This window comes from Thermomyces dupontii (assembly GCF_041956625.1).
Source record: "Thermomyces dupontii strain NRRL 2155 unplaced genomic scaffold VTN31scaffold_10, whole genome shotgun sequence".
In the NCBI taxonomy this organism is placed as follows: Eukaryota; Fungi; Ascomycota; class Eurotiomycetes; order Eurotiales; family Trichocomaceae; genus Thermomyces; species Thermomyces dupontii.
The window spans coordinates 569,491-590,412 of NW_027192316.1; the positions used below are offsets into that span (position 1 = coordinate 569,491).

The 20,922-nt window shown below is 52.4% G+C and overlaps 8 protein-coding genes across 8 annotated transcripts; 4 read left to right on the forward strand and 4 right to left on the reverse strand.

The window, feature by feature from the left end:
- Positions 1-6,628: 6,628 nt before the first annotated feature.
- VTN31DRAFT_2018 (uncharacterized protein) lies at positions 6,629-7,911 on the forward strand (the record flags this gene model as incomplete). The annotated part of the gene is made up of 3 exons (XM_069402140.1): positions 6,629-6,791; positions 6,847-6,975; positions 7,037-7,911. 3 exons carry the CDS (start codon positions 6,629-6,631, stop codon positions 7,909-7,911), a joined length of 1,167 nt encoding a protein of 388 aa, XP_069257647.1.
- Positions 7,912-8,226: 315 nt separating this feature from the next.
- Positions 8,227-9,309, forward strand: VTN31DRAFT_2019 (uncharacterized protein; the record flags this gene model as incomplete). The annotated part of the gene is made up of 4 exons (XM_069402141.1): positions 8,227-8,271; positions 8,342-8,393; positions 8,453-9,170; positions 9,228-9,309. 4 exons carry the CDS (start codon positions 8,227-8,229, stop codon positions 9,307-9,309), a joined length of 897 nt encoding a protein of 298 aa, XP_069257648.1.
- Positions 9,310-9,564: 255 nt separating this feature from the next.
- On the reverse strand, positions 9,565-10,176 carry VTN31DRAFT_2020 (uncharacterized protein; the record flags this gene model as incomplete). The annotated part of the gene is made up of 4 exons (XM_069402143.1): positions 9,565-9,651; positions 9,707-9,817; positions 9,892-10,072; positions 10,157-10,176. 4 exons carry the CDS (start codon positions 10,174-10,176, stop codon positions 9,565-9,567), a joined length of 399 nt encoding a protein of 132 aa, XP_069257649.1.
- Positions 10,177-12,274: 2,098 nt separating this feature from the next.
- On the reverse strand, positions 12,275-14,245 carry VTN31DRAFT_2021 (uncharacterized protein; the record flags this gene model as incomplete). Its single annotated transcript, XM_069402144.1, has 8 exons — positions 12,275-12,699; positions 12,753-13,136; positions 13,184-13,322; positions 13,368-13,473; positions 13,523-13,779; positions 13,828-13,937; positions 13,992-14,082; positions 14,141-14,245. The coding sequence occupies 8 exons, from the start codon at positions 14,243-14,245 to the stop codon at positions 12,275-12,277; spliced, it is 1,617 nt and encodes a 538-aa protein (XP_069257650.1).
- Positions 14,246-14,872: 627 nt separating this feature from the next.
- Positions 14,873-15,571, reverse strand: VTN31DRAFT_2022 (uncharacterized protein; the record flags this gene model as incomplete). The annotated part of the gene is made up of 3 exons (XM_069402145.1): positions 14,873-15,076; positions 15,127-15,393; positions 15,554-15,571. The coding sequence occupies 3 exons, from the start codon at positions 15,569-15,571 to the stop codon at positions 14,873-14,875; spliced, it is 489 nt and encodes a 162-aa protein (XP_069257651.1).
- A 710-nt stretch (positions 15,572-16,281) lies between these two features.
- Positions 16,282-18,513, forward strand: VTN31DRAFT_2023 (uncharacterized protein; the record flags this gene model as incomplete). Its single annotated transcript, XM_069402146.1, has 6 exons — positions 16,282-16,741; positions 16,791-16,837; positions 16,891-17,232; positions 17,279-17,570; positions 17,617-18,392; positions 18,439-18,513. The coding sequence occupies 6 exons, from the start codon at positions 16,282-16,284 to the stop codon at positions 18,511-18,513; spliced, it is 1,992 nt and encodes a 663-aa protein (XP_069257652.1).
- A 258-nt stretch (positions 18,514-18,771) lies between these two features.
- VTN31DRAFT_2024 (uncharacterized protein) lies at positions 18,772-20,119 on the forward strand (the record flags this gene model as incomplete). Its single annotated transcript, XM_069402147.1, has 3 exons — positions 18,772-18,879; positions 18,950-19,075; positions 19,145-20,119. 3 exons carry the CDS (start codon positions 18,772-18,774, stop codon positions 20,117-20,119), a joined length of 1,209 nt encoding a protein of 402 aa, XP_069257653.1.
- A 102-nt stretch (positions 20,120-20,221) lies between these two features.
- VTN31DRAFT_2025 (uncharacterized protein) lies at positions 20,222-20,793 on the reverse strand (the record flags this gene model as incomplete). Its single annotated transcript, XM_069402148.1, has 3 exons — positions 20,222-20,288; positions 20,339-20,469; positions 20,539-20,793. 3 exons carry the CDS (start codon positions 20,791-20,793, stop codon positions 20,222-20,224), a joined length of 453 nt encoding a protein of 150 aa, XP_069257654.1.
- Between the last annotated feature and the right edge of the window lie 129 nt (positions 20,794-20,922).

Consider the following 20,922-nt stretch of genomic DNA (forward strand, 5'->3'; position numbering starts at 1 on the left):
ACATGAATTCAAATGAATATGTGCCCTGACGGAGCGACCTGCCTTCTTGTCTCCGTCCTTGTGTCGATCGGCGACGGCAAATTCGAATTTAGTGGCCAGTGGGGCTGATGCCCGAATTTCAAGGCATGAACTCGTACGATAGTTATTGCTTACCCTTGGCTTGGCAGTTTTTTTTTTTTTTTTTTTTTTTTTACGGCTGGCTGCGGGCCAGCCGCAAAGGGAAAATGCTATCTGGAGAGATCACTATGGAACTGCTGCCATACGATGAGATCCCTCGAGTCTCCTCTGGAGAAGAACGAACTCTCAGGGTCGGGAGTTGTCTCTACATGAACTACAAAGTACGAGCACGAGTAAGTCATGGGCGTCAGGGCTCAGCCCTAAGTTATGTGAGGTGACGCGCTAGATCGGATTAGGCAAGGGCTCTGGTATGACAGATAACTTAGCAAATCTTGATTGATCTCCTCCTCCTGCCAACGATTCTCCATTTTCCCTAACTACGGAGTACTCTCCAACTCTTTAGTGAAGCAGATTACACCCGCAGCTACACCAGACGGTACACATCGTCTAGCAACCAGGAATCTCGTTGACTACGATTGAATAAGTAGTACTTCAGTATGTAGTACTATGAGGCTATGGCCGAATACTGACGGCTTGAATCAGGAAATACGCGTAGACGAGCCATCAAGTCAGCACAGGAGGAATAGTTAGTTATCAGAATAGTTTATAGCACACGGAAACAGTGCGCTGAAAAGAGAGCAAAGACTGAGAAACCAAAAGAACTGCGCAAGTTGAGATCTCATTTACAATCCCACTGAGAACCGCTACATGAACAGAGCCGCTCGTCAAATGCACTGGTCTACCATTTGGCTTATTCCATGACGCGTGAAAGCTGCAGATTTCATATGAATCCCGACAATTGAGCTTGGGGCGAAAGGCAAAGGCATACGCAGACAATAGGACCTATGTGAACAGTTGCACTCTGTCAGCTGCTTGAGATTTACCGCCTCTAAGTAGTCCCCAAACTTGAAAACCGTTGATAGACAATGATTGATCAAATCCCCAAAGAGAAACGGCAACTTGAAAGGTATTGGATATGGAGTAGGTAAGAGAAGACAAAGTGGGTGAGCGCAAGATACTACAAGGGGAAGTACAAGAGAAAGCACCACACGATGGAGCACGTTCAAGAATAACCTCAACGACTTTCAGAACGAGTTGGGGGCTGTCTCTGCTGAAATCGAGTCGCTACAAGCACGGTCGATACAGCTAAATGCGAAGCTGGAGAATCGCCGCAATGTAGAACGGCTCTTGGGACCGGCTGTGGAGGAGATCAGCATCTCCCCTAAAGCAGTTCGGGCGATTGTAGACGGTCCCATAGGAAACAAGTAGTGTGAATGGCCTTGACTTGGCCAGTATGGAGTCAACCTCGTCGGTACAGGATCATTCCTCTGCTTCGAGCACTGTATCCTCGCTCGCTTCTTCCTCTGACGAACTCTCCTCGATCAGTCCATGGTAGACAGCCCGCCGCCAATCCTCCATCCACTCCTGAAGTTTTACTTCGACCTGCACCACAGCCCTTACCAGCGAGTGCAGCGATATCCCGGATAGCTCTGCTGCGGCCTCGTAGAAAATGCGCGCATTTTCGGGTAGTTCTGCCTCGGATTGATATTGTTGATACGATGTTCCCGGTTGGGGATGCTCCTGCCGATCCTTTTTCTTAACCGACTTCACTGGCCGGAGGGAACTGATGACAAATGCTAGCCTCTCGTTGGTGTCATCTTCTGTGAGTTGATCCCCGCAATTTTAGAGCGGGCCGATTCGAAATTGCGTCGGCATCTGTCGGGCACTGAGCCGTTTTTCGCTCTGGCCGCAACACTAACGCTGTATGCACATGACATCCAGGAGTACGGCGACATTGCTCGTCTCTACGACTTTCTACTAGCGCACGAGCCCGTAGTGGCCATCTATCTCTTTGCAGCGATCATTCTCCGCCGCAAAAAGGAGCTACTGGAGATCCCAGTGAATGAGCCGGAGATGCTCCATTTTACCTTGTCCAAACTTCCACAGCCGCTGGACTTGGAGGGGATGGTTGCGTCTGCGCTCGATCTGTATAATAGTTACCCTCCGGAATCCTTGCCGTTCCGGGCTTGGGCGCGGATATCGCGATACAGTGTCCTCAAAGCGCGGACAGGACCGTCAAACTTGTGCACATGCTTCACGGCGCACTTGATCTGTCCCCGATCTTTGGTCGCTTGCAGGAAAACGACCCGGCCGGCTTCCTTCTCTGCTTTCCGTGCCGTCCCGATGATGATGAAGTGATACCGCTCGCCATCCCTCGTTGGCGTCCATTCTTGAATGCACGTTATCCGCTCACCTGCGGATCCTGACAGCCGGCACAGGTCCGAGGCGCCTTGCGGCTCTATATCCGCAGATTCCGACGGACTGGGAGACTGGCTATTGGGATCCAGGAACTCAAGGTGTGGGCGTGCATACCGCTTGGCGATGTTCGTCTCTTCATCAACCTCCCAATCAACGGTAGTGTACGCCACGATAAGGCGATCGAGATGCTGTGAATAGGCAATCCGGTTCGCTTCACCAGGCACGTCTATCTTGCGCGGCACAGTTTTCGTGCGTTGGTCCACGGTGCATATGAGCAACTGCCCGTCGCTGATACATACGAGAGATCCGGCAAGGCTCCCCGATCTGAGATCTGGAGAGGCAGGAATTATTGTGAGAATGTCAACGTTTTGTTGAAGGTAGGATGCCTGAAATACACCGGTGAGCTTGATATACGCCACTTTTCCGAAGCATACCTACATCGTTCTGGTCCGTAATCCAGACTGGTTGGAGGCTGCAATCAAAGGCACTTCCACGACAAATATCTGACAAGCGCCAAATGTTGCCGCCGCATGTCGCAAGAGTTATCGATTCATTGCCGCCTAGTTTCACCGCTGTTTGGCCGAGCCTGTGGGCCGAATGTTGCCGAATGTCTTGTAGACAGTTAGATACCTCTTTCGCAACTGGCAGACAATAATCTAGAAGACCCTTACTTGATATTTCCCGGCCGTCATCGCCGAACTCAATCGAGAGAGGCACAAGAAGCCCATTACGTAGACCGCAGAAGAGGGTCGATGAAAACCCAGAACCGCTAGGCACGAAACGGACGCTCTCGATCGCTTTCGAGACCTCATCCTCGTCCAGCTCCAAGACATGGGTGGCTGAATGTGAGATGCCTTCCGCTGTCACGCGCCAGCAAAGCAAATGGCCATCACTGGTTCCTATGAAGGAATATAGCACATTATGGATATCTTCCATCACAATCGCAATGGGTTCGCTTTCGATGCTAACCGGCTCAGCCACCTGTTCGATTCCCAGTGATTCGCCATCGGTGGGGATGCGACCCGTGTGGATCTGAATCCCTTGCCCTGATCGGACCACGGAGATGATGAATCCGTGCCTGTATTCAATCGCCGAGGCAAGGACTGTATGCCCTGGTGGGAATTCGAAGGTGACATTGTTTCCTGTGTCTCCTGGGGTTGTCAGGCGAACCGAAGTTCCTGTGACTTGAACCAGGACACCGCTAACGGTAGCTCCCGCAGCCAACGTTTGTGAACCCGAATCAAATCCTGACTCCGCATCGTCCACAGCGCAGATCTCTTCCCCGCTTCCATGAGGAAGGCATAGAAGTGTAGAGGACACCGGATCTGAGAGTAGAAGGTAGACACTCCCTCCAGCCGAACCTGGTATCGCCCAGACTGCCCTTGTGCTTGAGAGATCTTCCAGAGGGATCATGAGGCCAATGCGAGCTTCGAACCCATATCGAAGCTCGTATACACCACGGTTGCTGGAAGACCCGGTGCAGACGAATAGGCGTCCTTTCGAGACTCCACCATTGTTGCCTGAAGCCTGTCCTCGATTTCGGGCCTGTGCCCCGGTCGGTACCATAACGGCGTCCAAAACTGGCGCCCAATTCAGGAATTTTTGCAGACATACTGGTTGCTCTCTCGCACGCTGGATGTAAAGACCACCATGGCCCATCACTCCGGCAGCAACGAGAATATCGCCGCCCTGATTGTGGTCGCTGGAATTGATGGTGTCGAAGCCTCCATCCACCTCACAGTCGAGATAACCTAGTTCCGATATCTTAACGACCTGGCTGACCTGGCCAGTGTTGTCCACATCGCAATACAGCAACAGTCCATCCTCTCGGCAGAGGTATATGTCATCATGATTACGGCTGTAAACTGAATTGCGATACGGACGTGCCCAGTTTGCCCAGAGGAGATCGGGCCCGGGGCTAGATGGCGGCGTTAGAGGTAGTTTCATAGGGAGTCGGCTTGTGCTCGAATCCAGGACGTTGTTGTAGACCACAATGCGTGAACTCGTGACCAACATGAATGAGGTCAGTTTGGTCAGCGGAATGAGGAGGCTGGGTAAAGTGCACTCCTCTGAGAGCTTCCGCTGTAGCACCCTGGGTTTGGAGTGGCGCAACGAGTCGGACGAGTCCCAGTCGTAGCAAATTGAATATGTATCTGGGCCTCTTGCCACTATCAAAACGAGAATCACGCGATTTTCGTTGTCTGATTCTGGATACAGGAAATCCATGAATAAAATGTCACCGTCAAGGCGAAAGAAGCGTTCCTGGATCGGGGATAGTTCAGCAAAGGAGGGTTCTAAGTCGAAATCTAATAGCATGTCTCAGAGCCTACCTCGGCGATGGGATTGAGTGTGCCGCTCGACAGCTGCGACTGCAATTCCTCGAGTGGCTTCATGACGAAGATTCCGAAAAAATCCGCTGGAGCTGCCACAGCAATAGCTCGGGACCTGGCAGAAGTTAATTCCCGCCGCGGTCAGTGATGAATCGGGAGCCATACTTCGGGTCAACAGCGAGGTGCGTGCCGAACCGCTCCACGATGCTAACATCCAACGGCATGGGTCGGCGAAAGAACACAAACTGATCTTCTTCGCGATGTGAAGTTTCACCACGGTGGTACAGAAATATGAGCTCTTGCGAATCCAATGTAAGCACCAGAATATGACCAGGAACGTTATACTCTGACTTGAGCACATGTGGATGAGAATGTTGGCCGGCGCCCAATTTCATCTCAACGTCTAAGGGCAAATCGCCGTATGTCCGGATGGCCTTGGACGCCATGATGCCGGCATCAAAATTCGATGTGGCGGCGACATCATCCAGATAAGCACTCATTACTACCTCGCGCAATTGTATTGATCTTTCTCCGACAAAAGCGACATCGTTCCGGAATCGACTCCTCAGCCTTGCTGGCACAACAAAACGAACGGTTGGACTAGGCACGACGGTCTGGGTGAGAAGCCCAATCTTGGGCTTGTTAGGCCCGGCTTCTGTGGGCTGACCACAGCGTTGGTTCTGCGCCATTGCTCGGCCAATTTCGCTGGATTGACCGGACAAGAAGTCGCTGGTCAGATCAGACGCCTGAAAAGCCATAGTTGTAAGATGAGAGCTTGAATTCACACGAGATTTTATTGACAAGGCCGTGACCCAAGATTACGGTGCTGGGTGCTGGAATGCCCTGCTACTGTCTCCAAGGTGCGATCAATTGAAAAGCGGGCAGTGGGGGTGCGATAAACAAATATCTTGTCTGAGTTCGAAGCAAAGAGATTTCTTTTGAGGGGCCGAATCAACAACAGCGACAAGGAATACTTTCATGATGCGCTCCATCTGCCCATTTCCTGCGACATGCAAGAGGCACCGAAGGGGCAACTCAGGTAAAATGGAAAAGAGTCGATTTGGGGGGTAGCTAATATGAGTAATGTCACTCAGCCCAGCGCAATACAACTGTCCCTAGACAAAGGTTGAGTTAGCCGGCATGTGTGACAACTGAAGCTTATGACTTATCGAATCTATGAGGCAGACTGGAGGGACACGGAACGCGTACCTATCACTCATTGAATTTCAATCACTGACAGCTCCGATGCCGAACAAAGCCTAGCTTGATAAGTTCATAACAACCGCGTGCAGACTGCAACCTTGGAACCGACACGAGCGAATATGCCGGTGAGCTGCGTCCGACGCGACCGCGTCTGAGTTCAGGCACCAAAATATGAACTTGTTAATCTCCTCGAGCTGCCCGAATCTGGTTTAGGCGATTAGGTAATCTGCTTATCAGAAGTGGGTTGTTGTTGTCATTTCCGTAATTTATCATCATGACCAATGATATGATGTCGTCAGCGAGTGATACGGTAACTCGGAGCTCTGATCGGAAAACATGTGAAATGAGCATAGCCAATCACGGTCAATGAACTGTAGGCGGTGAGAGCCAGCAGCAGGGCTGGAACATTGCATAAACCTGCAGACATCCGCCAGGAACACGCAGACGCTTGAGTCCAAAAATCACCTCGATCCGCGACGCCATGCCCAGTGCGTGAATCCTGACCAGCCAGAAGACAATCCCGCAAGAATTGGCTGATTTCACGTCAAGTATCTCGATGATCAAGCTCTACCTATGTCCCTTGCGTTTCCGGAGTCTTTATCGTAATCACTGCTACTAGTTAAGATTAAAATTCTCATGAACAGCATTCCGTCAAACTCTGGGCGCCTTACTCAGTGAATATGGTTGATCGGGCTGATCAAATACCTATGAATGGGAGCATGGAACAGCCGGTATATGCAGATGCCCCGGAGAAGCCCAGCGAACATGATGAGAAACGGGAGGCCATCCGACAAGCCTGTCAGCAATGCGATGTCAATGCTTTGATTCAGTATGCCACCTCTTCTGGTGGCTTGTTGGATGATGAACTTCGTCGGTCGGCGTGTACGTCGAGTCCCGGATGACATCACAACGCGATGCATGCTCATCTCTGCCACAGGGCCCATTCTACTGGGAAATGTAGAGGCCTCGGAGGCATCAGACCGGTCTTGGAAAGAGCTTCCTCGACATCGTGAGGAGGCCCAGGTCGAGCTGGATGTCGACCGGGCCTTCGTCTACTACCCGTACTGTCAGTATATGCATGATCCCGTTATGCCTATGGAACCCTGACAAGGTGTGCTCTCTTCCAGGCGAACCGTCCGAGTTGGAGATTCGCAAGCAAGAGTTGTCCGATCTGATTATCGAGACCCTTCGACGATACCCGATGCTGTCATACTTCCAAGGATACCATGACATTGCACAGGTCTTTCTGCTGGTGTTGGGGCAACGGCTAGCACGCCAGGCTTTGGCGCGCGTATCTCTGTTGCGGATTCGAGACTACATGCTCCCGTCCCTGTCACCAGCTGTCAAGCACTTGCAGTTGATCCCCGCAATTTTAGAGCGGGCCGATTCGAAATTGCGTCGGCATCTGTCGGGCACTGAGCCGTTTTTCGCTCTGGCCGCAACACTAACGCTGTATGCACATGACATCCAGGAGTACGGCGACATTGCTCGTCTCTACGACTTTCTACTAGCGCACGAGCCCGTAGTGGCCATCTATCTCTTTGCAGCGATCATTCTCCGCCGCAAAAAGGAGCTACTGGAGATCCCAGTGAATGAGCCGGAGATGCTCCATTTTACCTTGTCCAAACTTCCACAGCCGCTGGACTTGGAGGGGATGGTTGCGTCTGCGCTCGATCTGTATAATAGTTACCCTCCGGAATCCTTGCCGTTCCGGGCTTGGGCGCGGATATCGCGATACAGTGTCCTCAAAACATCACGCGACTGTGCGCGGAATTCCACTCCTCAAGAGGCCATGCAACTGTTCGACTTGCAGTACCGACAGCTGCAGCGGGGAGAGTTCCGGAAAAAGACCGGTGCCTTGATCTGGCGGTACCGCCGGCCTGCTGGCGGCATCGCACTGGCGATTTTTGTTGGCCTGGTGTCGATTTACCTGCGCCGCAGCGGTCTGGATATGACTCTGTGGTCGTACCTCAGGCGGCTTCGTGTTGGATTATTAGGATAGCTGGGTTGTATATAGGCTATATTTGGCCATTTATGGAACTTTTGACGATCATGAAATGTTTCAGTTTTGGTCCTCTCGCAAAATCCACCTGGCATGAAGGAGCAACTGGCGTAATGGGATCTGGAGTGACGCTACACCAGATATGGAAGGTATCGACTCCAGATTACGTGGTGCTCGTTCCCTTGGTTGGAGCCAGATCGAGATGATGCTGAACCGGACACCTGGTCTTTCATAACCACCAACAAACACGACTCTTATCTCACAGAATCAGAGGCCCAAACCAGCGAGAGAGCCGAGCTCCGCTCAATTGCCAATATGTCGAATCGCGGCTACGATGTGGTCGTAGACGTTGACGCAGAGGTAAACACACCATACGAAGGTCCTAGCAGCCACCGCGGCACAATACTGACGCCGTATTATTCGCAAACAGGGAGATCTCGGCCATACAGATTTACAAGAAGACCTCGAGTTCCACCCATCGAGTACGCCACTCTTCAACCACCGAGGTCTGCTTTTGTCAGAGGTGCCTAACAATCAACAGACTTTGAGAATGATCCTCGCACCGCCAAAATCCAATCCGACTCGACACCCTTTCTAAGCGGCCATGATGGCGGCGGCGGCGGAGGCAGCAGCCATCGCGGAGGAGGCAGCGGGTTTACCAAGCACCGGCTATGGACGCTGCAATACTACAGCCAATTCTTTGACGTGGACACGAACGAGGTCGTGCGGCGGTGTGTCGCGGCCCTCTACCCACGGAGCAACTTCCTAGACGTCCTAGACGGCAACCCGGACCTGTACGGCCCGTTCTGGATCGCGACCACAGTGGTGGTCATCCTGTTCCTTACGGGCACTGTGTCGCAGTACCTGGCGCGGCGCGATGCGAAGCACTTTGAGTATGACTTTCGGCTGCTCTCCGGCGCGGCGGGCTTGGTGTACGGCTACACAGGCGTGATCCCGATCGCGCTCTGGGCGGTGCTGCGGTGGTTCGGCAGCACCGGCGCGGATTTGATTGAGTGCTGGGCACTCTACGGCTACGCGAACCTCGTCTGGATCGCCGTCGCGCTGGTCAGCTGGAGCCCTCTCACGTTGTTGAACTGGATCCTTGTGGGTGTCGGGTTTGCTTGGACGGTCTTTTTCCTGTTGCGGAACTTGTATCCCGTGCTCAGCGCCACAGACGCCAAGGCGAGCAGGATTCTTTTGATTCTGGTCATTGTTCTGCATGCTGGGTTGGCGATCGCGATTAAGATTCTTTTCTTCGCGTAGGTCTGCCCGCTCCCTTGAAATATGAACCGTGAAATACTAACGATGTATATTAGGCACGGGAGCCCGGCGTCGAAGAAGAAACACAAGGACGAGGATGATGACGACGACGACGACGATGACAAGAGGATATTCTAGTTCATTCCGGGGTTCTAGCTTTCAACTTGGTTCTTATTCTGTCAATGCTGTACGAGTAAAATGATGTATCAGTATGCGATCATAGATTAGCATCTACTCTACGATTCTACAAATTGGAACGAGTCCTTTTTTGATCGATAAATTTCATTTGTCTAATATCGATCAACACGGAGCGCCTTCCAAAGCCCTAAGCGCAAAGAAATGCAAAACAGACCCCCCGGCGACACCCCTCCAAACCCATCGGATACATTCCATTTACTTGAGCTTCTTCTTGGGGCGGAGCTGGTTGCTGTGGCCGCACTTGCGCTTGCGGCAGTTCGTCGCACGCGGGGGGAGACGAGCCTGGGTGAATGTCAGTAAGAAAACAATAACGAAAAAAGGAGTCAAGAAAACATACGTAGCACTTGCGGCAGACGTTCTTCTCGCAGTTGTAGCGAGAAGCCAGAGCCTTCAGGGAGGGCTCAATGATACCACCGCGCAGACGGAGGACCAGATGGAGGGTGGACTCCTGTTATTTCCCCCCCGCAACCATCGGTCAGCAAATACTATTCCGTCGTGGCGATAAGGCAGTACTTTACGCACCTTCTGGATGTTGTAGTCGCTCAGAGTGCGGCCATCCTCAAGCTGCTTGCCGGCGAAGATCAGACGCTGCTGGTCCGGCGGAATCCCCTCCTTGTCCTGGATCTTGGCCTTGACGTTGTCGATGGTGTCGCTCGACTCAACGTCGAGGGTGATGGTTTTACCCGTGAGCGTCTTGACGAAGCTGTAGATCCAGACGTATCAGCTTATGTTCCATCCATCCATCCATGCGCATCTTGACGCTCGTCGAACCGCTCAAGTAGGATACTCCGCGACTCGTCGAAACATCAACTGTATCCTCCGATTTGGCTCGCCGTCTTGTTGAAAGGAGCCGAAAATCGTGATGAACATCGAAGGATACTCGAAAAGCTCGAACGGCTCGACAAGCGCTTCGGGGACTTGGGTGAACCTACATCTGCACTGTTGGATTGATGACATGTTAGCATCCTCTTTTGTTTGAATACTTTTATGTCGTAATATGACTTACTCTTTGCGACGTTCGTCTATCGCTGATTCCTCTGTCAGTCTGATTGTCTGCACAAAGGGTGCAAAGTCGATGGTCGGGTCAGTCGCTTAGCGAAGTGGGCCCATTCGGGATAGTCTAGCCCTAAGCCCTAGATTCAGTCCAGATTGGATAGTTAGGTTACCACGGGGTGCCTGGTACGGAGTATGTACCTAGTTATGTACCTCGTAACGGAGACACCTAGGTAGGCACTTAGGTAATCTCGTTCCGCTCGTTCTCCGCCCTAGGTCCTATGTAACCCTCAAGTGCAGCTTGAACGTCATGGGAACTCCTCAGTAATCGGAGTCAACACGGAACCGCACGGAACTTCCCTCCAACTCGTCATTGTTTCCATGATTGGCCCAGAGGGAACTATATGATGAAAATGAGAAGACTGGACACCAACTTTGAGATTCGACATCGACCCAACAGAGATGACTTTTATCAAGGTGCTGAAGGAATCCTCATCCTCAATATTCCAAGTCACTAACCGTGGCGACTGCGAGCCACGTGTGTTGAAAATTATAAGGCCGTCTTTGATCTCCCAGGAGAACGGTCAGGCGTCCAGGATCGCTTACTTCCCACGGTATTCGCTGGGCCAACAGCAAATTGCCATTCCCATCCAGCCTTTTTGATCGACACCAGCTTTGTGTTTGTCATGACACAACCGTGGCATGTGCCGTGCTGGCTCATATAGAGATTGACTTGTGAAAAGACCTTGAATACTCCCTGCGATTTCCCATGGATTTGCGTGGTTGCTCAATCGGAGCACCACTTCCAAGATACCTTTAACTCACCTGTGCAGCGGTTTGGCGTGGAATTGAATCTGCTTCCCCGAAACTTGATGATCTGCACCCATGTTGACGGTTATTGGGGTGAGATGCGGGTCCTGCTGAGATTGGATGTGCTGGAATCCGGCCCTCAGTGCACGATGCAGCCGATTTTGTACGTAGGTAGGTACCTATTTAATCGCATGGCAAACATGGAATCAGTGTTGGTTGCTTGTGGAGGGGAAGCTGGCATGGCTCCTCATCGATCACGGCTGACAGGAGTATGATTCTGTGACGCTGCATGATTGTGGGTATATGTAAATCCAGCCCTATGGCCGACGACGTTGACATCCCTCCAGGAGTAACTGCCACTGGTTGTGTTGTTGCTCTTCTAGTGACCGACGCCTGAAGAACATGAGGCGTACCATCAAATAGTCTTAACAGAGACGGAGTTTGGGACATGAATATTGTTGCCCTGTTGTGATGGCTCAGGTTTGCAGTGCGGATGTGGGAAGAGTTTACCAGCCAGCTTGAACCATTTAATAGATAGGACTGATATTTTTTATTCTTGTGCGACTGCTTACATCGCGCCTGCCTGTTGTAACTCTTTGAGCTTTTTCTTTCGTATCCCACCCATCTTTGCTCTTTTCCTTCCAGCCATTGATTCCAGTTACATAGAAGCCACTCCTCGCTAATTGAATTCCCAAGCTCAGCCGTTAAGAGTGTTTGCTGGCAGATGCTTGTTCTAGGTGTACTAGCCCTTGCCCTTCCGTCCCTGTTGGATGCTCGACAGCACACTATGCTTTCTCAGTAGCCAGTTCTTAAGCTAGGTACCTATATACCCGGCGAGTGAATTCACTGGCTAGAATCACATTCTTACCACGGCCAGCATTGCACCATTCTTTGTAGTGAAAATGCCGCTGGCTATTGCAGGTTCCTAGGCAATCACTCTGCTCCAGTTTATCTTCATGTAGCAGATAGCGAAAACCATCCAAATCGAATGTTGAACGTTTCTGTGGATTTGTGTAAGCAATAAATGGCGGAAAATGCAGGAAACAAGTAGTGTGAATGGCCTTGACTTGGCCAGTATGGAGTCAACCTCGTCGGTACAGGATCATTCCTCTGCTTCGAGCACTGTATCCTCGCTCGCTTCTTCCTCTGACGAACTCTCCTCGATCAGTCCATGGTAGACAGCCCGCCGCCAATCCTCCATCCACTCCTGAAGTTTTACTTCGACCTGCACCACAGCCCTTACCAGCGAGTGCAGCGATATCCCGGATAGCTCTGCTGCGGCCTCGTAGAAAATGCGCGCATTTTCGGGTAGTTCTGCCTCGGATTGATATTGTTGATACGATGTTCCCGGTTGGGGATGCTCCTGCCGATCCTTTTTCTTAACCGACTTCACTGGCCGGAGGGAACTGATGACAAATGCTAGCCTCTCGTTGGTGTCATCTTCTGTGCTGCTTGGCGCTGCAGCTGAAGATGCAGTTGTTGTCTCCGGCCGACTCCAGCGGAACATCTCAGCTATTGGATTGTGAGCTATTCGTAGTTAGTCAAGGTCCCGGTTCCAGAATCGATGGGTCGAATGTTACATTTGCTGGTATCGAGCCAGCGAGTTTCGTACCAATCCATGTAGTCGTCTAGTTGTTCAGGAGTGAGGTCGAAAACGTCGTCCTCCTCAAGTAAGATATGCCTTCCTTTGGCAATCTTCCCTTCCGTCATTTTCTTGGCAAAATCAGCTCGGATCTGACTCCATCGTTTCCAGTCGAGGGACTGAGCCGCCGGCTCACTAGGGGAGGACGGGAATTTGGTTGTATTCTCAAACGGGAAGATGAGCTTGGTGGCCACGACCAGTTGGGCCATCAGCTGCAACTCAGGGAACCCCAGGTTTCGGAGGGTTGCTTTCGAAGAGAGTGAAAAGTCATATGTAAACTTCAGCATCTGATTGAGCTTCCTCACTACTGTGTAGACTTCCACTGCTAGGCATTAGCGGATGACGCACTGGTGATGATTGTCGACTTACGAGGTAGAGACAACTGCCTGATATACTCAAAGAGCAGCAGGGGCGCATTCAACGGTGGAAAGTCGGTCCCATATTCCCCATGGTACATGATGATCAAATGGTTCACCACTTCATGGAGACGCTCATTGGTGAGGAGATACTAAAAGCAATCAGTCGAGCTCAGCTGGCCTGGTGGAGAACTTACCGGCGTGTCAAACTGGCGCAGGTACACCTGGGGAAGTCGATCCTTGATGTCATTCGGCAATGACCGCACCACCCGGATGTATGGGATATCTCCCGCCATAGCCAACCTGCTATATCAGCTTGGGTCGCCCTGTATGAACAAACAGGGGATCGTACCTATATATATCACCAACACTTGTCGGCAATCGTAGTAATAGGCAGCCCAAATAACAGAGCCCCAGAGTTTCAACCAGACGAGGAGTACTAGACGGCCGTCGAGGCATGAACTGCTCTCGAGTATCATCGAATTCAGCTTCAATGCCCGAAGCAGCTTGAGAGCTGGACGCTTGAACGTCATCGTCATCCTCGGGCAGATCGTCGAGTTTCTTGACCAGTGAGCGCAAACGTAGTGCCCACAGATCCCTCACCACTACCTGAACGATATCAGTGCAATTCGCCCCTCGGCAGAGTCAAAAACAAACCTCGAGATCCGCAGGATAACCCTTTGCATGCACGAGGGCATGACACTGCGTCCACAGTACATATTGATATGCATGGACAAAAAGCCGATACGCCTCCTTGCCACGAAACGCTGCAAAGAAAAGGTTAGCTTTCAATTTCCAGCGGTGACTCGACGAACACTAACTTTTTTGAATCTTTTCCGCGGCCGTGCGTTTCACTCGGCTGATTCTTCCAAGTTTGCCAAAATCCTCTGGATCTTCCTCGATTTGCCGTCCCTGCACAACATTGTGAACCTGCGCGTTCGACTCCGGCACGTGTACTCTGGATCCATACCTCTTGCTGATGGCCACGTCTGCAGAACCAGATCCCACTATCCAGATAATAGCGGGTCTCTCGACAGCCTTCCTGGCCGCATGGACCGCGAGTGATGTACTCCATTCCGGGCAATCCAAGTCATGTTGCACGCTGGCGACTGATATGATTGCCGTATTTGAGATGACTAGGATCACATAGCACTCCGTCCTCGACACGTACTATCCTACGACTGAAGAGCAAGTAGGAGTAAAGGGTACTTCTCGCTGTGTATTGAGTAGGTAGTACCTCGACGTGTCGAAGAGGAAGCTTTCTGATTTGTACTACCTAAGGTCTAGGTCACGTGTAGGTTGATTGCCTGAAAAATCCGTCAACCATCGCCTTTGGGCAGCAGATACAGCACAATCACCTGGCCCGGTCTGCCGGGAACTTGGAATGTTTTCCCTGCGTCTATTGCGGTAGGAAGACTACGAGAACACTAGATTATTTTATAAGTAGTGTCTGGTCGTAATCCCACGTCAAATTCCCAATTGAAGTATGAAGTATCTGACATGGCGTCGTCTCTTTTGATCGTCACAAAAGCAATTCATGGACGGGTCTTCTCCCAATCTTCAAGAATGCAAATGGACCGCTACAGCACGCAAACAGGAAAACAGCGTCGTGTGACCCGCGACCCAGAGTACAATTGACACAGATGGGAAAGGTCCCATGACAGCCGGGGCCATGAGAGGACATAATCGTCCTGTACTCCATTTAACGGGCAGCCGCGGCCTCTTTGACATCAACCGCAACCTCCTCACCCATGGCGGACATGACGGTCACGTTGACATCCTTCTCCTCCTCCTTGAACATCTTCGTAATGCGCTCACCAACCTCACCCTCCGGCAATTTGACGTCGTCCTTGGTGTTGCCGTTATCGTCCATCAGGGAAAGGAAACCGTCGTCGGTCACATCCAGCTGCACACGGTTAGCGAAAGACAAGCCAAAACCCTGGCTCTGAAACTGACCAGCTGGTATTCCTTCCGGGTGACATTGGGCACATCCATGTTGTGGGTGGAAGGAGACAACTCCTCCAGCTTCTTGCCAGTGAAGATGTCGAGCGCAACAAGGTGGACCTTGGCACCGCCGTGCTTGCCGGTCTTGGAGGTCGACATTTCGACGATCTTGCAAGGACGGCCCTTAATCACGACGTAGCCACCCTTGCGCAGCGCCGAGCACTGCATGGGGTAGGTCGAAGAGGCACCCGCATCGGCGCTCTCGAAGGTGTGTTCATGCTATTGACAACACACAGCGAGTCAACATCTCTGACGACCCTCGGGTAGAAATCAAAAATACGCGCTAGAAATGGATGCACAATGCAAGACTTGCTGCACATCCATTGCGACAACGCAAAGCGGGGTATCCTGTCGAACCGCCGCCAGGGATTGGACTCACCTGCGCGTCGTCGGCCATGGTGTCTGGTTGAAGGGACTATTGAACAGTGAAGAGAAGCGATGACACAAAGGAAATTGGCCGAATAAATGTCGTCTGGGAGGAGGAGCAAAAGTTGAGAGGAGATGGGGGGGGTATGAAAAAGCAGAGAATCTGCGAGGCAGTTTTTCAGGGCGCCATTCCGTTTTAGGAATGCCTAGTGGCGGGGTCTCTCATTGGCGAATCAGATCGTTGTGCGGTGCGTCTTTGGGGCTTATCGCTTGCCGGAACCAGGGGTGTCCCGCAGTTCAATTTTCAACCTCCAAGCGACACGTCCATTCGCGACATTGCGAAGCACGCGATATGGTCAGAGCTCGAGGCTTGAAACGGTTCCAAGAGCCGCACGTCGAGCTCGGTGACGGAGGAGTTCAACAGGACTAAGTTCAGAGGCAGCAACATTGTTGTTACACCAAGTTACCAGGAAAAGTCCAAATTGGTGCTATAATGTATGCGTTTGTGTAATGAAACGTGTAATCTTAATACATACCTAGGGGGCCTGAGGCCATCACTCTCTCGAAGCTGGCAGTTGAGCTCTCATGAAATGCTAGATAGATGAGGACGGACACAATCGCTGCAACGCAACATACATCGTAGCGACTTTGTGTCTCCGTCTCCCGTTCACAACGGTTTGGTTCCGAGCTGCGATCGTCTCCTCCATGCTGTGACCACCAGACGTGTCCGTTGCCGCGAGGATGTGGCTTGACCGTCTGTCGGGTCACTCGTCTCCCTCAGGAACGCCGCCGCCGAACAGTCGATCCTATTCCCCTGCGCGGAGACCGGCGCGTCTTCCTCGGTCCCAGAGCCTCCGTTCGACTCTCCATCCGCGATCATCGTCGACTTCCCTATTACTGTCTCCGGACGACTCGACAACATCATTGCCAGGAACAGCGCGATCCTCGTCCAATGGCACCGCTTCGAGACCGGCGCAGTCGCGACAACAGCCGACGGGAGTTAGCGATCCACTGGAAGTCCTGAACAGCATCATTGGGAGGAAAGCGCCGGAGAAGTCGGCCGAAACGACGGTTGAGAAACCGGCACAGCTGGTCGAGTCAATTGACTTTGGAGGACTCTCCCTTGAGCAGTTTGCCCTCCGAGGGACGGAGCCTGGCGGCATTGTTCGCAGCGACGATGGGGCGCAAGCAATCCAGCAATGTATGTCTAGTCCCGGCTCTCAAATGGCGCCGGCTAATGTCGATCGCAGTTGAGTGTGAACAGGACAAGTACCAGGAGCTACACAACGCGATTGCAGTATGTTGGGATAATCATAGGTATCCGATCCGGGTGTATGCTGATCCACCTAGGATTGCGATGAGGTGCTAAAGTCTGTCGAGTCTTACCTCAACGACTTTCAGAACGAGTTGGGGGCTGTCTCTGCTGAAATCGAGTCGCTACAAGCACGGTCGATACAGCTAAATGCGAAGCTGGAGAATCGCCGCAATGTAGAACGGCTCTTGGGACCGGCTGTGGAGGAGATCAGCATCTCCCCTAAAGCAGTTCGGGCGATTGTAGACGGTCCCATCGACGAAAATTGGGTCAAGGCGTTGAACGAAGTCGAGGCTCGTTCAGCCAGCATCGAGAAATCATCTGCGTCGATCAAAGCATTGGATGATCTCCGGCCATTACTCGCGGATTTGAAGACAAAGGTAACGTCTCGGCCCGCTATTTGTTCAACCGCGCTGACCTGCGCAGGCGGTCGTTAGAATCCGTGATTATCTGGTGGCTCAAATCAAGGCGCTGCGCTCGCCAAACATTAATGCACAGATCATTCAACAGCAGAATTTCCTTAAGTACAAAGATCTGTACAGCTATTTATACCGAGCGCATCCGACTCTCACAGAAGAGATCACACAAGCATACGTCAATACGATGAGATGGTACTATATCTCACACTTCACACGGTACAGTCAGGCGCTGGGAAAGCTTCGGCTCCATCAGTCTGACCAGAACAACGTCCTGGGAGGAGACGCATCCCAGCGAAGTGGTAGGTTTGCTCCCATCTCAGGTATGGCCCTGTGCTGAGTGTGTAGCCCACACGGGCCCAGCCCGCGGCTTCTCTGCATTCGATCCGTTCACGCTAGGAAGACGAATCGACATCTTGAAAACAACGAATCACATGGCGATGGGGGCGCATGTCGCAGAAGAGGACAAATCCGTACACGGGTTCGAAGTGCCGTTCCGACATTTCAACCTGGCTTTGATCGACAACGTGTCTGCAGAGTATTCGTTCATGGCCGAAATGTTTTCGGTCAAATCGTTCCAGCAGATCTCGCGGCGGGCCATAGAGATCTTTGAACCGGTGTTTACCCTGGGCCAGAACATGACCAAGTCGCTGATTGATAACACAACTGATTGTCTGGGAGTGCTCCTGTGCGTGCGGCTGAATCAGCAAGCCGCGTTTGAGCTGCAGCGACGCAGAGTCCCAGTCGCCGATTCATACATCAACGGGATCAACATGCAGCTGTGGCCGCGGTTCCAGCAGATCATGGATCTGCACTGCGAGTCGCTGAAGAAGGTCGCGAGCACTGCGTCTCGCAGCGGCATGTCGACGCTGTCGCTGACCAGCGACGACGCAACGCAATCGTCGGCACCGCACTTTCTCACGCAGCGCTTTGGACAGCTGGTGCATGGGATCTTATCCTTGAGTAACGAAGCGGGAGATGACGAGCCGGTCTCGAACAGTTTGGGTCGCTTGACGGCGGAATTCGACTCACTCCTAGCCAAGCTGAGTCGGGGATTGGGAGATCCGAAACGGCGCGAGCGATTCTTGTATAACAACTACTCATTGATCTTGACCATCATCAGCGTAAGTGCGGCTGGCACTGACGATGGGATTGTGCTAATGCACGCAGGACACGAACGGGAAGCTCGCAACGGAACAGAAAGAGCATTTCAACGAGATGTTGCAGGGCGTTATGCGACGGTGACCATCTGGCGTTGGTCTGTTGTAGGCGAGTATATTTCACGCCTTGGAGTCATTCTGTCATAGATTTAGAGTAATGAAGCCATTGATCGTATGAGTATGCCGGATGTTCTCCGAATGTGTAGTCCCAAACCATTGACTAGGTATATATATAGAGCCCGGTTTCCCAACGTCTTGCAAATCTACATGGCACAATTGAAATTTGAATCTACCCTGTCTAATTTTGCGTGAATGAGCATTTCCAGGGAAGCTTCACATCGCGATGCTGCTGCGACCGTCCTTGTCCAGCGCACGGCGATTCATCGTCCGGCCTGATTGTCGACGAAGTTTCGCCAACACCGCCGCACGACACGCCGACTTTACCCACGCCGTAAGCCTTCATCATTCCATTTCCTTGAATTGCCTACGAATTTGCCAATGCTAATGCGCCGCTCGTTCAGGTGATTGGAGCCGGCGTTGTCGGGCTCGCAATTGCGCGACAATTGGCGGCTCGCGACGGGACGAGCACCATCCTCCTGGAACGGCACGGAGCCGTTGGGACCGAGACGAGCAGTCGAAACTCTGAGGTTTCGAGGATCTCTTCTTATCCATTCTTTTTTTTTTTCTTCACCGAAGTCAAAACTAAGTGGTTCCAGGTCATTCACGCAGGAATCTACTATCCTCCGCAATCGCTCAAAACGCGCCTCTGCATCCGCGGAAACCGACTACTGTACTCCTTCTGCGCGGCCCGCGATATCCCACACCGAAACACCAAGAAATGGATCGTGGCGCAGGATGAACGCGAGTGGGAGGCGTGCCTGCGCCTGCACAAGCACGCCACGTCGCTCGGCGTGCCTACGCGACTCGTCGGGTGCGAGGAGGCTCGCCGTCGGGAGCCGGACATACAGGCACGGGCCGGGATCGTCGAGTCCGAGTGGACGGGGATCATCGATAGCCATGCGCTGATGACGGTTTTACTGAGTGATTTCGAGGACCGTGGCGGCGATGTGGCGCTGGGGACCGCGGTGACGCGGATCGAGCGCGATGGGTCATCCTACCGCATCTTCGCCTCGTCGGATGGCGGCCAAACGGAGGACTCCATCACGGCGGAGACCCTGATCAACAGCGCAGGGCTGTATGCCTGCCATATACAGAACATGCTGCTGCCGCCGTCCCGGCATCGAACGCCTTACTACGCGAAGGGCACGTACTTCTCCTACAGCGCGTCTCGGCCGGGTCCCATCAATACGTTGGTCTATCCAGCTCCCGGCGCCGTTCATGGCGGGCTCGGCACGCATCTCACCCTCGACATGGCCAACCGCATCCGCTTCGGCCCGGACGTGGAATGGGTCCCCGACGCGACCGATCTCGTCCCAAACCCGTCCCGGCTCCCCGAGGCGCTGGAACAGATCCGGCGGTATCTACCAGGGATTGATCCGTCGGCCATATCACTGGACTATTGCGGCATCCGGCCCAAGTTGCGTCCGGCGGAGCATCGCGAGTTTCAGGATTTCGTGATCCAGAAGGAGGACGGGTTCGATGGGTTCGTCAATTTATTAGGAATCGAGAGTCCGGGACTGACGAGTGCGTTGGCCATTGCCGAGGAGGTAGAGAGGTTGTTGTACCGCTAGACAGCGTGTCCATCTATCGGGAAAGGCTTTCGCAATAGAGAATATAAATACACCTTGGCGTACATACGCGGAACGGTTTTCCTCGAGCCCAACGAATGCCCATCAATTGATGAAATTGATACAAAAGAAATGCAAAATCAGACTCCCAAAGATGTAATCCGCAAACGCCCTACACCATTGTCAGCCAGCCGCATCCACCTCGATAGAGCTCATACCAACCTTTCATGCAACGTCGCACTCTGATCGGTAGAACCCGAACCAGCAACCTGGCTAGTTTGCATCCTCAAGCTCGCCGTGAGCACGAACTGACCGACCGCAGCACAGAACCCGCTCAGAAACGCATTGAATGGCTAAACGTTTCCCCAACCCGTCATCAGTAAACAATCCAAACCGCGGAAGGAATTGATAAGGTAACGTACAAAGTTCCCCGCCAAAACGCAATACAAGAATTGTACCCCGCCAACGATCACCAAAAAGATCATAAACGCGTCAAGAAGAAATGTCCGCTGCGGTGTCTCTGCAAGGTATCGTTGCCAGATGTGCTGGATGATTTCGCGGGAGGAGGCGCGGGAGGAGAGTGTTGTTGGGGATGATGTTATTGTTGTTGCGGGAGGAGAGGTTTTGCCGACGAGCCCTGGCCCGGCTTGGGCCGCTGGTTGCCGTTTGTTGACCATTGTGTCGGCTTTGGTGGAGGAGTCGTGTCGGGATGGAGAGAGCCGGTCGTGAGGTGCTGACGTGAAAGGTGTCCTGAGCAGAGCTCCTTCATTGGGTGGTATGTATTGTTACAGTAACTTGATTGGTGA